This window comes from Geospiza fortis, unplaced genomic scaffold (assembly GCF_000277835.1).
Source record: "Geospiza fortis unplaced genomic scaffold, GeoFor_1.0 scaffold112, whole genome shotgun sequence".
NCBI lineage: Eukaryota > Metazoa > Chordata > Aves > Passeriformes > Thraupidae > Geospiza > Geospiza fortis.
The window spans coordinates 13937108-13952431 of NW_005054298.1; the positions used below are offsets into that span (position 1 = coordinate 13937108).

General features: G+C 56.8%; 1 protein-coding gene and 1 non-coding gene across 2 annotated transcripts; both read left to right on the forward strand.

Annotated features, from left to right (window-relative positions):
* The first annotated feature begins 1512 nt into the window (after positions 1-1512).
* On the forward strand, positions 1513-15308 carry WNT10A (Wnt family member 10A). The gene is made up of 4 exons (XM_031057985.1): positions 1513-1550; positions 1726-1988; positions 9711-10087; positions 14780-15308. Exons 1-4 carry the CDS (start codon positions 1513-1515, stop codon positions 15245-15247), a joined length of 1146 nt encoding a protein of 381 aa, XP_030913845.1. The 3' UTR covers positions 15248-15308.
* Positions 12335-12407, forward strand: TRNAV-GAC. Its single transcript has one exon. It is a non-coding gene; the product is annotated as a tRNA-Val (tRNA).
* Positions 15309-15324: the final 16 nt, after the last annotated feature.

Consider the following 15324-nt stretch of genomic DNA (forward strand, 5'->3'; position numbering starts at 1 on the left):
GCAGTCGGGAGATGGACTGTGGCATCGCCCCCATTCCGGGATGCCCTGGGAAAAGATGGCAGGCGCTGTGTCAGGCACAGGACATGAAGGGAACAAAGTCATTGCTGTGTTCAGGGCAGGAGCTCCTGGGGTTGGAGATGGTGGTGGCTGTGTCCTGCTCTGCATCTTTTGTCAGCCAGGGCTTGCTTCACAGTGGGAATGAGTGCAGGAAGCTGGGAAGATGATTTCCCCTCTGTGTAGGGGTTTTGGAGGGATGCACTCCCTTTGTCTCTCTTCTCTGCTCCACCTCGACTCTCCCTATTGGATTTGTACTGGGGCATATTCATATACTACCCATGAAAGTGGTGGGATGGGTATAAACACCCTTGGGAAGCTGGAGAAAGCAGCCTGGTCCTGACAGCTCTCCCTCTGCCCTGAGCCAGCTGTAAGGGCTGAACCCTCCCTCCAGAGTTGGGTCAGTGCTGAGCTGGGGACCTCATCCCCTGACAGCTGCTTCTGTCCATGTACCTGCACCAGGCTTGCAGGGTTTGAGGGAACAGAGGGGGAGTAACCCTTCTCCCTAAGACCTGGCAGCTGCAGTCCTTCCTCCAGCATCCTCCTCCAAGTCTTGTTTCTGTAATCAAAGTTCAAAGGGCTTTGAGCTCCTTGCTTCTCCCAGGGACCCAGCTCTTGCCTGTCCCAGGGAGCAGGGAGAGACTTTCCTGGGGAGAGCTCCCAGCAGGGACCAAGCTCTCCTGATCAAGCAGTGGGGTGGTGCTGAGCTCCTAGTGGACCATGCTGCAAGATGCTGTATTGCTGCTGGGCGTCCCACTGTCTGCTGCTTGCTTTGTGGGTCTTCCACTTGGGCACTGTTTATCCCAGAGTCCTTCAAGCCATTCCCTGGAGCTGGGCAAACACTTCCTACTGTCTCCTTCTCCAGATTTGTCTGTCATGTATACCTCTGTATTAGCTCCAGGCACCTCTTTCTGGACATGCTTTGTCTCCCCACATCCCACATCCCACATCCCATCTCCACACACTCCACACTTCCCCATTTCCCCAGGTCACGTCTCTGTTTGTGTAAGTACCTGTACCCCTGCTGCTACCCATGTGCTGCTCTCTGTGCTTCTGTGGCCACATGTATCTGGTTCAGTGGGGCTAGGATGGGACAGTGGACTTGGGATTGTTGCTGGGAGCTTGAGGATAGTTGGCACAGTGCTTGGCTCCATAGTTCACAACAGAACTGGAAAGAAAATGCTGATCATTCCCTTTACCTCCCTTGTAAGAACCCTTGTAAGCAGTGTTGGGGGGATACAGGAGATGCAGGGAGGGGATCAGCCAGCAACACTGGCTGGAATGGTCCTCTTGCTCCAAGGTCTGTCAGTTCTCCCAGGGGGAAGCCCACGCTTTCTGTGGAAGGCGAGTTGGGGCGTTGTGTGCTGAGAGTCTGCAGTGCATGGCCAGTGTGGGAGATCCCTGGTGGAGCACACAGAGAGAGTGCAAGCCTAGGAGATGCTGGGCTCCAGGGGCAGGATGGCCAGATTTAACTGCTTCTGGCAAAGGCTGCCAGGGTAAGCTGAGTTGAGTTTTTCCAGCCTTCCCTATAGGCAGTGGGCACCATGTGGATTGAGGAGCCTCTCCCTTCCCTGTCTCTGTCTCCCACAGACTTTACCCCTTCCCCAAATGGAAAACCAAGTGGTTGACACCTTGCTTGCTCTGAGCTCAAGGGTGTCCTTTCCCTCCCAGCTCGTGCTCCAATGAGATCCTGGGCCTGAAGCTGCCCTCAGAGCCAGTGCTGAATGCCAACACGGTGTGCCTGACCCTGCCGGGGCTGACCCGGCGGCAGCTGGAGGTGTGTGTGCGCCACCCCGACGTCACCGCCTCCGCCATCCAGGGCATCCAGATTGCCATCCATGAGTGCCAGCACCAGTTCCGGGACCAGCGCTGGAATTGCTCCAGCCTTGAGACCAAGAACAAGATTCCATATGAGAGCATCATCTTCAGCAGAGGTAAGGGTTGGACGGTTCCCCTCCTGTCCCACTATCCAGTACCTGCTCTCTGGAGCCCTCAAGGGCTCCCCCTGGGCCCCTGCACAGCTCTTCCCTGTCCCAGGGGATGATGAGGTGAGCTCTTCAGCACCCCCATGGATGAAGGCAGACAAATGTTATGGTCTGCCAGACAAAGGAGCACTGCACTATGGCAAAGCTGCTCCATGCACCTTTGCACCTGCACTGGCCCTTGTCCTGAGCTGCTCTTCCCTGACCAACTCCAGGTGTTCCTAAGGCTCTTCCCAGGCCCTCCTGCTTTCTGGCATCTTCTCCCAGTGTGGTGTAGGCTGGTGTTTGGAGCAGTGCCATGGGTGTGCAGCATAGTTGATGGGTCTGAAGGTGGATGCTATGCTCTGGGATTTGGTTTGGTGGATACAGTTGAACATCTTGGCTCAGTTCTGCCCTGGGGATGGTGTTTGAGTGTGTTGTGATGAGCTGAAATGCCCCTAACTAGTGGGATGTAGCTCTGTGAGCCTGTCACCTGCTGAGAGAGCTCTCCTAGCTGTCCATGTTCTGCCAAGGATCCTGGTGCCCGGATCTCATCTCCCTCGCGGTCATGTCTGGCTCTGCCTGCACCAGAGCCTCCCTGGCTGATACTGTCTCCCTCAGGAGCAGACTCTGTGGGGCAGAGGGGCTGGCCTGCATGGTGCAGATTAGGGTTGTGACCTGATGGGATCTTCTAGAGGACTTGAATGTGTATTTTCACCTGAGTACCCTTTATTGAAACCTGTGCTTCAGCATATTTCTAAGTGCCCATTGCCACAGGCCATGGTCAGGAAGGACAGTGTTGTGCCAGTGGCCAGCAGTCGGGGTGCCGAGGGCAGGACAGGTGCCCAGCACACAGACCACGCCTCCAGCTCCCAAGAAAAGTGAAAACTACCTAAGAAACTGCTCATATACCCGCTTTGTGAGCCTCTCAACCTGATGCCCAGCAGAGAGTTGCAACATCCACTCTTCTTCAAACATCCTTCCACATCCTATGTCTTCTTTCCTTGGGACTATGAGAAGATTCTCAATGAGGAGAGGTTGGCAGCTTGAGGCTTACATGGCATTGAAGGGATGTGTGACAGGAGCCCACAGGCAGCTGTAGCAAGTGGGGAGAAAGCTGGAGAGGGGATCACAGAAGTGTTTTGGTGTCCAAAGATGTTCAGGGCAGCCTGGACAGCCTCGCTGGATGGAATGCTACCTTGGAGCATGTGTGGCATCAGGGCTGTGGTCCTGCCATGGAGCAGCTCTGGTCCCTCTCAGGAGCTTAGTGCCTGGAGAAGGGCAGCGTCTCCTCCCTCTGTGAGCAGTGCCCAGGTTAGGGCCTGGCAGAAAGGGTGGGGACTGTCAGCCCTGATAAGCATCGAGGTATTTTAGGTCCTCTGAGGAATGTGGTTCACTTCTAGTCTCCTTGGGCGGCAGGAGACACTGGCTTGCTGGCTCGAGTTGCTCACACACCCAGACAAGCTGCTTTGCACCGGGTACCACCAGGCAGGGAGAGAAGCACCAGCAGCAGAGAGCAGTGACCTGCATCCCTCCCTCAGCTCACCTTGTCTGCTGCTGGCCCCAGGGCCTCGCACCTCACTGCTGTCTCAGGTGCTCCTTGCAGCCCTTCCTGCTGTCAGGGCTGTGACTGATGGATGTGGGGACTCCCACAGACCCTGGACTCCTGTCCCTGTCTCAAGCTGTTGGATATGGCTCAGCCCAGGCTCTCGGCATTGGTGGGGTCCCATTCTCTGGAATGGAGACACGATATCCAGCAGCAGGGCAGGATGGAGGTAGGGCTGGAGCATCAGAGCAGGCAGGCTTCTCATGGCACTCCTGTTTTGGCAGCAGAGGTTGCAGGATGAGCCCCAAGAACCCAAGCCGTCTCATGGAGCTGCTTGGAGCTGTTCTGGCATGGAGCAAGCCTTGATACCAGAGCCCTGGCCCAGTTTGAACCCACTCATGTCCCTCAGTGGCAGCACTGGAGCTGTGAGCCTTGCCTTCCATCTGTTCCAGGCATCAGAGAGGGGATGCATCTCAGTGAGTGGTAGAAGTGAGGGGTGCAGGCTTCATGGCGCAGACTTTAATGCACCCGACCTCCAGGGAGCAGGGCTCTGCTCTGTGCCCTGCCCCATCCCTGCCGTGCCTGGAACACAACGTGCTTGTAGGATCATTGTTTGTAACCCAAAGTGACAGACCCCTTTAATCTTTCATTCCTTTTCCCACTTCTTCTGCCATCAGCTCAGCCGTGCGTGAATCTCACTTTAAATTATTTGTAGCTGGCTTCTCCCTCCTGCTCTCCCCGCTTGGCTTCGCTCCCCAACTCTGTCCTGTCCTCCTGCATCTCTCACATCTTCTCCAGTGTGGGCATGAGCCAGACAGGATGTTACCCTGTTCCAGCTGTCCCATGGTCCCCATCCCACAGTGCCCAGTATCCAGGCACTCAGTGCTGCCAGGGACCTCACCCCCTGGGGACAGAGAAGAGGACAATGGCAGATGAGTGCCCATCTCCTCATCCTGCTGAGCTGATCCCAGAAGTCTGAGTGCAAGCCCTGGGGAGACAGGAAGGAGAGGCTTCAAATCAGACAGGGGTGGGAGTCTGGGGTGGCTTTAGAGCAGCACAGCTGGAGACAGGGATGCTGCCAGCATGCTGGGCAGAGCACAGACCTGGGAGATGCTGCCATCTGGGAAACAGTGGTTGTGAGGCACAATGGCAGGTTAGTGGAGGGCAAGGAGGGTGCCCAGGAGTTTACCATCCCTGCTCTCACAGTGTCACTGGGTTATTTGAGACACCACCATGGTCTGTGGTTTGGTCTTTTGATGCTGCATCCTTGGGGTATGAGATGTCCTTTATAACCTCTGTTGAGTCTCCAGTACCATCTGCATCCCACATCCTCCTTGGCCCATGTCCCCTCCATGTTAAGCCAGGCTCAACAGTGCTATGGCAAATCCTCTGCCAGTTTTCCCTGGCTCCCCAGCTGGCTGCCTGTGCTCACCACCTTCCTGCCCATTCTCTGGCACTGTCACTTCTGCCAGGACTCTCCAGTGCTGTCCCTGGTCCCATCCTTCTCTGCTATACCTTCTTCTCCCTCCATGTGCTCACCTGGCTGACAGAGACATTCTCTTCTGGCCTCAGGAGAGGTAGGGAGAGGGAGCAGTGAGGTCGAGGCAGGTGGCTGCATCTACACCAGCAGTGGAAATAGATCTCCTGCTCCTGCTCCAAGGGTGAGCAGCACGATTGTGCCCACCCCACTGGAGAGGATGGCCTGTTGTCCTGGTACATTGTCCCACCACAGCGTCTGTGGGCTGCCGGGCGCTGTGTGGCTTGGCTGGGCTGACCCGTGCCTGGTTGCCTGATGAAAACCAAGCTGCAGATGGTGGTGGGTCACTGAGTCTTGGTCCTTGTCCAGTATGTGTGGACCCGTGAGTGGGTACAATGCCATCACGGCCGGGACTGTTTGGCTGCTGGGCAGGGGCTGTGTGAGGTGTGCTATGGGACTGACTATTCCCCTTTGCTCATCTCAACCCCAACCTCGTCTACATGGGGCTCTGAAAAAACTAGGACCTCCCGTGGAGGGGCTGGGTGTCCTTGAAGGCCTTCAAAGGCTCATGGTTGGAGGGGACATGACCCTGGAGTGCAGTATTTCTTGGTTCCTGCAGCCTTTGGAGAGATGGGTGATGCTTCCAGGCCCTGTGCCCACCTTAGAAGGGCTCACTGGTGACAAGGGGTCTTCATGGCCATGGCCAGATCTTGATTTCATCCAGCAGGGAGAGGGGAACTCCCTGCAAGGCTGGAAACACCAGGTGCTGGGGCCCAGCCAGCTGTGAAACGGAGCTTGGGGAGGCTTTCCAGCGTGCTGAAGGAGGCAGGTGCTGTTTCAGCTACCCAGGGAGATGCCGCCAAGCTCAGGACCCCGGCACCCAGCTCTGCAGAGCCCCAGCCAAGCTGCGGAGCCCGCAGACCGCAGCGCCTGGCCTGGCGCACCTGCAGCTGGGCTGCTGGCATGGATTTGTGCACCCCCGGGCAAACCAAGGGCTTTGCCCACCTGGCCCTGCAGCACATGCGGGTACTGTGGAGGCTTGGCTTCATCCCTGTGGGTTCCCCCATTCCCTGGACCTTCTCCCCACTGGCGGTGGAAGGGAGACCCTGGGGCCAGGCAGGATTTCTGGCGGTGGGGGGCCGAGCTGGGCTCCCTGCAGCCCGCACGGCAGCAAGGGCTGCTCCCTCACGCTGCCGTGGGCGGACAGCAGCGAGGGCTGCGGGCTGTCCCTGGCACGCTCAAGGAGGTGCAGGGAGGCAAGTTGGGATCTGCAGGGAGGCATTTAGTGCCTGGTGCTGGGCCAGACCCTGGCAGGTTCACCTGCAGTTTAATTAGGGAGAGGGGAGGGGAGGGAGCGGGGCTGGGGGAGAGGCAGCATGTCGGGACTGGCCGTCTCGGCAGGCCTCGCAGGAGGTGGCAGGAGAAGTTCTCCTCTGCCTTGTATCAGGGCTGGGGCAATGTACCCACAGCTCCTGGCAGCTACACCCCACTCCTGGGGGGTATTGCCATGAAGGGGGCAGCTGAGCATCCCTGGGGTACCCTAGGGTGGGCCTGTGTGAGGCTGTCCCGCTGGCTCCCTCAGTGCCAGCCAGGCATTGCAGTGATGAGTGCTGGGAGAGAGCTGCTGCCTGGATGTGATGGTGAGTGGTGGGAGGAAGGCTGTGCCTCCAGCTGTCCCTGGTCTACAGACTGTAGAGCCCAGAGCTGTGCCGGAGCCAGCCCTGTAGCCTTCATCACACATCTGCTTGAAAGATGGAGGAACTGCAGCATCCATGGCAGAGCCAGTGCTGCTGGGACTTGGGGTCTTGCTAAATGACCCCCCATTTCTTAGGTACTGCTTGACAGAGAAAAACTTTCCCCCCTAAGAAAGCTGCTTTGGGATTTGAGCTGGGGAAGAGATTTCAGACCTGTCCTCCTTGCCCAGCATGGTCTTTAAGTACACAGCAGGGTGAACGCTGGTGGTGGTGTCAGGATTGTGTCCTCCTTTCTCTCTTCCCTGCAGGATGCAATACTTCTTGTACCTCCACAGCTACACCTCTTCTGTGGTCTCTGGAGGCATACGGTGACTCAAAAATCATTGCTGAGGTCTTAGGTGGCTGGGGTAGCTGGAGAGCCTCCCCTCAAAGGGCTCAGGGCTGGCCGCCACATGCCACTCTTGGCTGTGGTTCCTGGAAGCTTCCAGCCTTGCTGAGCCCACGAGGCAGGTGGTTGTTGCAGCCATGTTGCTCGTTGCTTTGCTTCAATCCTCTGTTTCTGGTGTGGCTGGGGTACAGCAAGGAATGTAAACTGAACCTCCTAGCAAAACTGTACTGGCATGGCTGCTGTGATCCCAGTGCTGCCCTGACCCCTCCTCTCCTTTGCCCACAGCTCCCCATGAGAGCAGGTGAGGGAAGAAGGGGAGAAGGCAGGGAAGAATGGTGGGGCCAGGCAGAGTGATACTGAGCAGAGAAAGGACCACGATGAAATGGGAACAAGACTTCCTGAATGTGACAAGACATGGCTGTGATGCCATGTCTTGGGGACCAGTCTGTCTCCTGCCCACAGCCTGGGCAATGGCAGCTCCAGAGAAGAGGACCCATACATCATCCATCAGCTCACATGTACTGGGCGAGCACTAGAGGAAGGAGGAGGACTGGGACTTTAACCCACGGGTTTCCCAGCCATGGAGGATGCCCAATCAACCTGACCTCTTTACCTGTAAGGACACGAGCTTGCTAGACAGACTGGGTGGGGTAGAGCTTGTGTCTGGGCTCAGAAGAGATTTTAAGGAGATGCCACGCCGGAAATTATATTTTAGACTGAAGAAATGTGTGAGAAAGAGGCAGGGCTGAGAGGAGGGTGTTGTGCTGAGTGAAGGGTTTGCTGCCCCTGTCCCCAGGCACTGGCTGTGCGAGGAGCTGGGGATGCCCAGCAGGGTGGCAGTGACGGATTGGGCTGTGCCCAGGTTTGGCATATGAAGGGCTGAAGCTGGCCCAGATGGCAGGATCAGAGAATGGACATAGGGAGGATTTGGGAATCCAGGAGACTTTTCTGTGCTGGTTCTCCATCCTCCCTTGCTCACCTGGGGACTGAAGTTGCCCAGATGTGGGCCTTCATGCTCCACCAGCGCTGTGGGTGTGTTGCAGGCGCTGCCTGCCAGCACTCTCCCTGGGGAGGCTGCACGGCACAGTGTACGCACCAGCGGCCCCATTACCTGCCCGCTGAAAAATGTTGTTCAACTTGTGCATGGAAAGAGGCAGGCTGAGAGCAAGCTTGTCCCACACCGAGGGGAAGCTGGGAGAGGCTCCTGCTGGCTTTTAAGCAGTGCCTCGTTAATTTTTTAAACGCACCAGTGTCAAATTAACACACAAAAGAGCAGCACGACTTTAAATGCAGGTTTCCGGGCTGCATTTCATTTTCCTTTAATAAGATCATAGCGTTTGCTCAGCGGGCGGCAGTAACCGCAGAGGAGACATGCGTGCTGGGGAGCACTGCCCAGCACGGCCGGCAGCAGCGCTTGCACTCCCACTGCTCCCGACTCTGGGGCACAGGCAGAGCTTTGGGGTGCTCATCCAAGACTCCAGTTTGATAGTGTTGATTTGGTGAAGAAAACACCCCAAAGCCTGTTGTCTGTTCAGCTGTGTCAAAGCCAAACTGCTCATGTCCAACAGAGGGAGAGAGGCTGGGAACTCCAGCTATTTATTTATTCACATGTGACGCCACGGCACAAAATCTGGCACTCCCTGCATCCTTGCCTCATGCTGGGGCCAGTCAGTGTGCACCAAAGCAAAGGGCACTGCAGGCTCCCCGTCTGACCTGGGAACCACAAACAAAAATATTACTTTGCATTTCAAATAGAATAGAAACTCCCAGGGAGGAGAGGGTCCTCACCTGGCTTCAGCGAAGCCAAGAGATTCTCAGGTATCCCCTGCTCACAGCCACATGGAGCCCCATGAAGCCCCTTCTGTGAGACCTGCCCCTTCTGTGAGACTTGTCCCTGTCCCCATCTGCCCTGTCCCCAGCTAATGACACTTGTGGATGTCCTCACTCCCTAGTGTTTAATGACAACCAGCTGCTGGCTCTGGCAGTCCACGGTGTGGTCACGGCATGCTCTAACTGATGAGGGATGCTCATTTTTTTACAGCCTGGTATCACATTTAGAGCTTCTTGTGGGACCTGGCAGGGTTCAGGGTGGGAAGGGATATGGGCAGATGAATGGGGCTGGACAGGCAGTGCAGCCTGCTCTTTTTACTGCCTAATCTGCACCCTGTGAGTAACCAGAAGTGGTCCATTCTTCAGCAGAAATATCTCTCAGCCAGTGTTACATTTAGTATAGTAGGAAACTCTGAGTGGAGAGGGGAGGAGGGATTGCCTTTCCCCTCAGAGCCATGACGCTGATGCCTGATCAGTGCTGTGGTGGCATCTCCTGGAGCGATGTGAGAGCAGGGTGGTGGTGGAAGCTGGGGTCCCAGCTAGGGCAGGGCTGGCCCTCAGGGCAGCAGTGTGTCCTGGTGGGGATGGGGCTGGAGAGCAGAGAGTGGCGATTCACTCTGTGTGGGAGCTGGTGCATCAGGAAAAAGCAAGATGCAAGCTGAACCTCCCAGTCCCTGCACGCCAGTGTGACGATGAACTCATCCAGCCCCACTCGGGGGTCACAGCGCCCAGCTTGACCCCAGTGTCTCCTTCCTTGCAGGCTTTCGGGAGAGCGCCTTTGCCTACGCCATAGCAGCTGCTGGTGTGGTGCACGCCGTGTCCAACGCCTGTGCCCTGGGGAAGCTGCAGGCCTGTGGCTGTGACCAGAAGCGCCGAGGCGATGAGGAGGCTTTCCGGCGCAAGCTGCACCGCCTGCAGCTGGAAGCCATGAACCGCGGCAAGGGCATGGTGCACGGCGTGCACATGGAGCACATGCCCGCTGAGACCCCTGGCCTCCAGGACTCCTGGGAATGGGGAGGCTGCAGCCCTGATGTGGACTATGGAGAGAAGTTCTCCAAGGATTTCCTCGATTCCCGGGAAACCTACAGGGATATCCACTCCCGGATGCGGCTGCACAACAACCGCGTGGGCCGGCAGGTGAGCGGGGCGCTGGTCACGGCTGTGGGGAGGGGATGGTGGCAACAGGGTCCTCAGGACATGTGTGGGAAGGCTGTGAGGGACGCATGCTGGCTGCTGTGGAACCATTTGTGAGTCTGGGATTGCCCCCAAGGCACCCCCTCTCCCCAGTCTTGCCCAGAACAAAGGCAGTGGTGCCCTTAGCAGGACAGGGCTGCAAGGATATGCTGGCCAAACACCTGCTGGGAGCAATACCTCTGAGCATTGCTGCTGTGGCCTTGCCAAGGGACGCTGGCCAGGCCACTGTCCCATGTCTGTGCTCCAGTGGTGCTACTGGGGTGGCACAGCAATGATTCTGGCTCCTGCCTCTCAGTGAACTGGTGTTGGGCAGCTGCAGTGGGGGTGAGCTAAAGACAGGGAGAAGAAAGTCACTGGCATCATGGGGAGACAGCACAGATTCTGCAGCTCCTAGACGTGTCTCTGCCTCCAGAAAGGGAGCCAGTGCCCTGAGGAGGCAGATGTGAATGAGATTGAGTTAGGCAGTGGTCTCCTATACCAGCTGGGAAACACAGCATGCCCTTGGGAGCAGAGGCGACAGCCCACAGCCTTGTCCCCCATCTCAAGCAGTGTGTTGGAGCCTGCTCAGGCAAGCAGGACAGCCTCCCCTCCATTCTTATGATGTCAGGTCTCGTTAAAGGTACTAATTAGTATCTCACTCTGTCTGGAAGCTGAGGTTTAAAAGCAGCCTGACACTGGAGACAAGGAGCATGAAGGCAGGACGGGCTGGGAGGATGGCTGCATTTCCCTGCCTGCTTTTGCTCACAGCAGGTGCCTGAGAGATCACATCCATTGAATCCAACAGGACACATGTCCCCAAGACCCCAGCCACATGCTGCCAGGGCAGTGCCAGGGGATGTGTAGTGGCTGCAGGAATAAATAATTAAAGTCAGAATTCCACAGGGAATGTTTCCTTGGGATGGCTCAGACATTTGGATGTGCCTCTTGCTTTGAGCATGTTTCAAGCTGGCTGTGAGCTGAGGATGCTGCAGAGCAGGACCTTAATGTGTGGCTTACCCTGATGCTGGAGCTGAGCTTTACCACCCTGGAGAAGCCACCCCAGTTTGGTCAAGCTGTAAATGCCTGGCGAATAGCAGAACTTTTGATTTGTTTGGCTTTGTTTGCTTGTGTGTAGTGAAAGCTCACTCAGTGTTAGGCAGCTGAATTCTCTGCAGACTGCTCTGGCCCAATCTGGGCAAGACCCCCGTTCCAGTTCTGACTGCGGGGCTCTTCCCGATTCCCCTACATCTCTCCATGCCCCAGATCTCTGGGACTCTTGGCAGTGCTCAGAAACCTGTGGTCTGTGTTCCCCGTTTCCCAAGGGAAACCTCACAGCCTGCAGAAGAAAGGGAAGGTGAGAGAGGAATATTTGCTCTGGTAGGATGTCACGAAACATTTCCCATGGGATCCAGTAACAGTAAGAATGTCTGGGGTCTGCTTGTCCCTGAGGACAGACAGGCACGAGACTGGCAATGTCAACTCTTGATTGCTTCAGAGACAAGATCTGGACTGATGAAAGAAGCCTGGGAGCTGGAAGAAGAGGCAGAAAAAGACTAAAGGAATAAAGGAGGGAACGGTACCTGTACAGGTGGGGAAGCGATGCCTGGACAGGCAGCTCAGGGACCTTGTTGAGATGAGGATGTGAGCCCATGTGTGGTGCTGTGGGTGCCAGGCATTGGAACATAGAGATGATGCTGTGCCTGGTCTGTGTTGGTGCTGTGCTTATTGCCAGGGCTGGCCCTGGGGATGGGTTCCCACTGGGGATGGGTTCTCCAACTCCCCACCTGCTCTTATAGCAATGCTGTGGATCCCACACCCACCAAGCCCCACTAACTACCAGGAGCAATTTTCCTGCTGTAATAAGGAACAATCTCCTGGGATTTCCTCAGAAAGGAATGGCTGTGCTCATTGCAGCAGCTCTGTGGTCCTCCCCTCCAAGTCCTGAGGCTTGAACCTCTTTAGCAGGGCAGTGATGTGGACGTGCACACCTCGTGCCATGCCCTGCCATGCACCATCCCCGTCCGTGCACCGAGCAGCTGCAGCACCCAGAGCCCTCCAGCATCTCACTGGTTCTGAGCATCTTCTCTCTGGTTCCTGTGTGTCCCGAGGGTGCTGTGCTTGTGGGTGAGCCTGTCTCCTGGCTCAGACCCTACAATGCTGGAGGGAGGTGACAATTCCATGGATGGTGGCACCCAGGTGCCATCAGAGGTGGTTTCTGTAGTGTAGTGGTTATCACGTTCGCCTGACACGCGGAAGGTCCCTGGTTCGAAACCAGGCAGAAACACACTGATTTTTCCTTTTTACACCCAGCTATGAAGCTGGGCAGGGGATTGCAGCGGCAAGGGATGTGCAGCATCCTCTGATAGAGCCCTGCAGTGGTGACCTTGCTCCTGAGGAAGGTCAGGAAGCCCTGGGACAATCATTGCTTGGTCCAACTCAAGACTGAGGTGGGTGTTCTGCATCCCTGGCAGGCAGCAAGCTCCCCAGCAAGGAGCAGCAGGAGTGTGAGAGAGGCTTTGCAGGTCCTCCTAACTCACCAGATCAGAGAGCAAGAGAGGATGAAAGGAAGCCAGGAACTACCCATTACCCTCACAACAAAGACCTATGATAAAGTTCTTATGAGCGTGCCTGGGAGGAGCTGGGAATGTGTGAAAGAAAGCACCAGCGAGTCCGGGCATGTGTCGAACTTGGGTGTCTATGAGACAGGGAAAGGATGGGTAAGGGTGCGTGGAGAGAATTCAATGACAAAAGCATGGGGCGAGGACTCACATGGGCTCTTCTTGCATCTCCCAGCTCTGTCAGGGTCCTGTCCCCTCTGTGCTGCCTGTGCAGGGGTAGACGGGTGTTGTGGTGCTGGGGCTTGGGATGTTCAGCAGTGATGGCTTGGGTGATGGAGATGGTCACACTTGACACCTTCTTCAGCCCCTGCTGTGACCAGCTGTAGGCCCAAATAAACTCTTGTCCAGCTGTCACACCACTGTACCCTCCATCCCCATGGTGAGCCTGCCAGCCACAGCCCTGAATGCAGATTTTTCCTGGTCCAGCCAAGCCAGTAGGGTGGGAATGTGGGAAAGGGTGCCAGTGCCAGCGTGTTCCCAAGGATAGTGACAAGAACAGTGGCAAGCAGCTGCTGTCACACCCAGGACATGGTGGAGAGGCCAGGTAGCTCATTACCTGTGAGGTGGAGGCTCTTCCCAGCAGGAGCAGGACTCTCAGCAGGATGAAAGCCAAACTCCAGCCCAGCCCAGACCTCTCCGCCATGTGCCCCGAGCTCCAGGCATGTTTCCCTGGCCTGCCTTCATTACCATAACTGCTTAGCAACTTGGAGATTTACTCAAAAACAAGAAAACAAGGAATAAAAACTACCCACCTCTACCTAAACAAGGCTCTCCTGTCACATGTGTCCCTCCCAGGGAGGGGGGCAGAAATAGGCAACATGTGGCAGGCATGAAGCCAGGTAGATATGTAGGACAGGCATTGTAGGACAGCACCTTTCACAGGGGCAGGTGTTCCCTGGAATCCCCCCACAAGCCCTGGAGCAGGGCCCTGGGTATGGGGATCAACCTGTGATAGTCTGCAAGCCCCATCTGTACTCTGGTGAAGTTTGGGTGTGTGCATGGGAAGGGAACTCGGTGAAGCCTGTGTGAGCACATGGATATGGGGGCACACAACCCAGCAAGAATCCCTGTTGGGACAGAGCAGAGGACATTATAAACTGCCTCTTTCCAGCCTGTGTGGGGATGTGTGGCCATGTTGTGCCACACATTGATGGGCATGAGCTGTTTCTCTTGGCTTGGCCACAGCAGTATCCCTTACAGGGATGGGGGATGTAGGGGATTCCAGCATGCAGCCTTGCCAAGGGAGTCCAAGGACCCCCACACTGGCCTCTGACCCCTGCACGAGCTGTGCTTTCAGGCTGGCCCAAACCACAGCCAGAGCCCAGCCCATGCACCCTGGCCCTTGAAGGCGCTGGATGGGTGGCACTGGCCACACTGCAGCCTCTACAAACTATAAGTCAGGGATGTGATCCCTGCTTGGAATTTGGAACTGTGGCGAGGTTGGCTGCAGGAGAGCAGGCAAGAGCTAAAAGCAGAGCTGCTCCTAGGACTCCCAGAACTGGGGCTTTATGGGATGAAGGCCTTGGGGAGAGGAAAGGAAGGGGAAGCATCCCTCCCACTTGCCCCACTTGCAGTGCTACTGCCTGGTGAGGTGTATGGGAGACCCTTGCACTGGGGAGGTCCCAGTATGGCTGCACCATGCAGCCAATGCTCCATGCTGGCTTTTAACTGGGGTCCAGGATGAGGTTGATGCTGCTGGAGCCAAGCAGCAGTGGGAGGTGAGATCCAGGCTCCTTCTCCTCCCTGTGCTTAAAGAGCTCACCCTCTCCTTTAGGTGCCAATCCCTTGATGAAACATAAAAGCCAGTTGGTATTACCAGGATGGGAAGGGACAGGGTGTGGGACATGAGTTGCACTGGGCACAGCAACAGGGCGCAGCCTTGCTGGCTTTGCAGTTCCAGAGCTTTGATGGCTACTCATGCCAGCCCTTGATGTTCCTGTAGTGCCAACCCACACAGAGCTCCATTGTGGCTTCTCCAGTCCCCAAAATGCGTCTCCTTCATGCTAACTCCTCTGTCCTTCCTTCCTTCCCCGCCCAGGTGGTGATGGACAACATGAGGAGAAAGTGCAAATGCCACGGTACCTCAGGGAGCTGCCAGCTGAAGACATGCTGGCAGGTGACGCCTGAGTTTCGCCTGGTGGGGTCCCTGCTCAAGGACCGCTTCTACGGGGCCACCCTCATCCGGCCCCACAACCGGAACGCCGGGCAGCTGGAGCCGGGCCACGCTCGGCACCGCCGCCGGGCTGGCATCAGCGAGCTGGTTTACTTCGAGAAGTCACCCGACTTCTGCGAGCGAGAGCCGGCCCTGGACTCCTTGGGCACTCAAGGGCGCCTGTGCAACAAGACCAGCCCGGGCATGGACAACTGCGAGAGCCTGTGCTGCGGCCGCGGGCACAACATCCTGCGGCAGACGCGCAGCGAGCGCTGCAACTGCAAGTTCCACTGGTGCTGCTTCGTGGCCTGCGAGGAGTGCCGCATCACCGAATGGGTCAGCGTCTGCAAGTAGCCAGGCAGGGCTGGGTGCCCACCCCAGGGTGCCAGGGACAAGCACGCCTGCCTGCGGCAGGGGGGGGGGGCGGGGGG

Bases quoted from the DNA above. Each gene is read 5' to 3' on its own strand.
- WNT10A (XM_031057985.1), top strand. From the start codon at position 1,513: ATGGCCAGATTTAACTGCTTCTGGCAAAGGCTGCCAGG. The intron at 1,551-1,725 runs GTAAGCTGAGTT...TTTCCCTCCCAG, and splicing joins TTCTGGCAAAGGCTGCCAGG to CTCGTGCTCCAATGAGATCC. The intron at 1,989-9,710 runs GTAAGGGTTGGA...CCTTCCTTGCAG, and splicing joins GAGCATCATCTTCAGCAGAG to GCTTTCGGGAGAGCGCCTTT.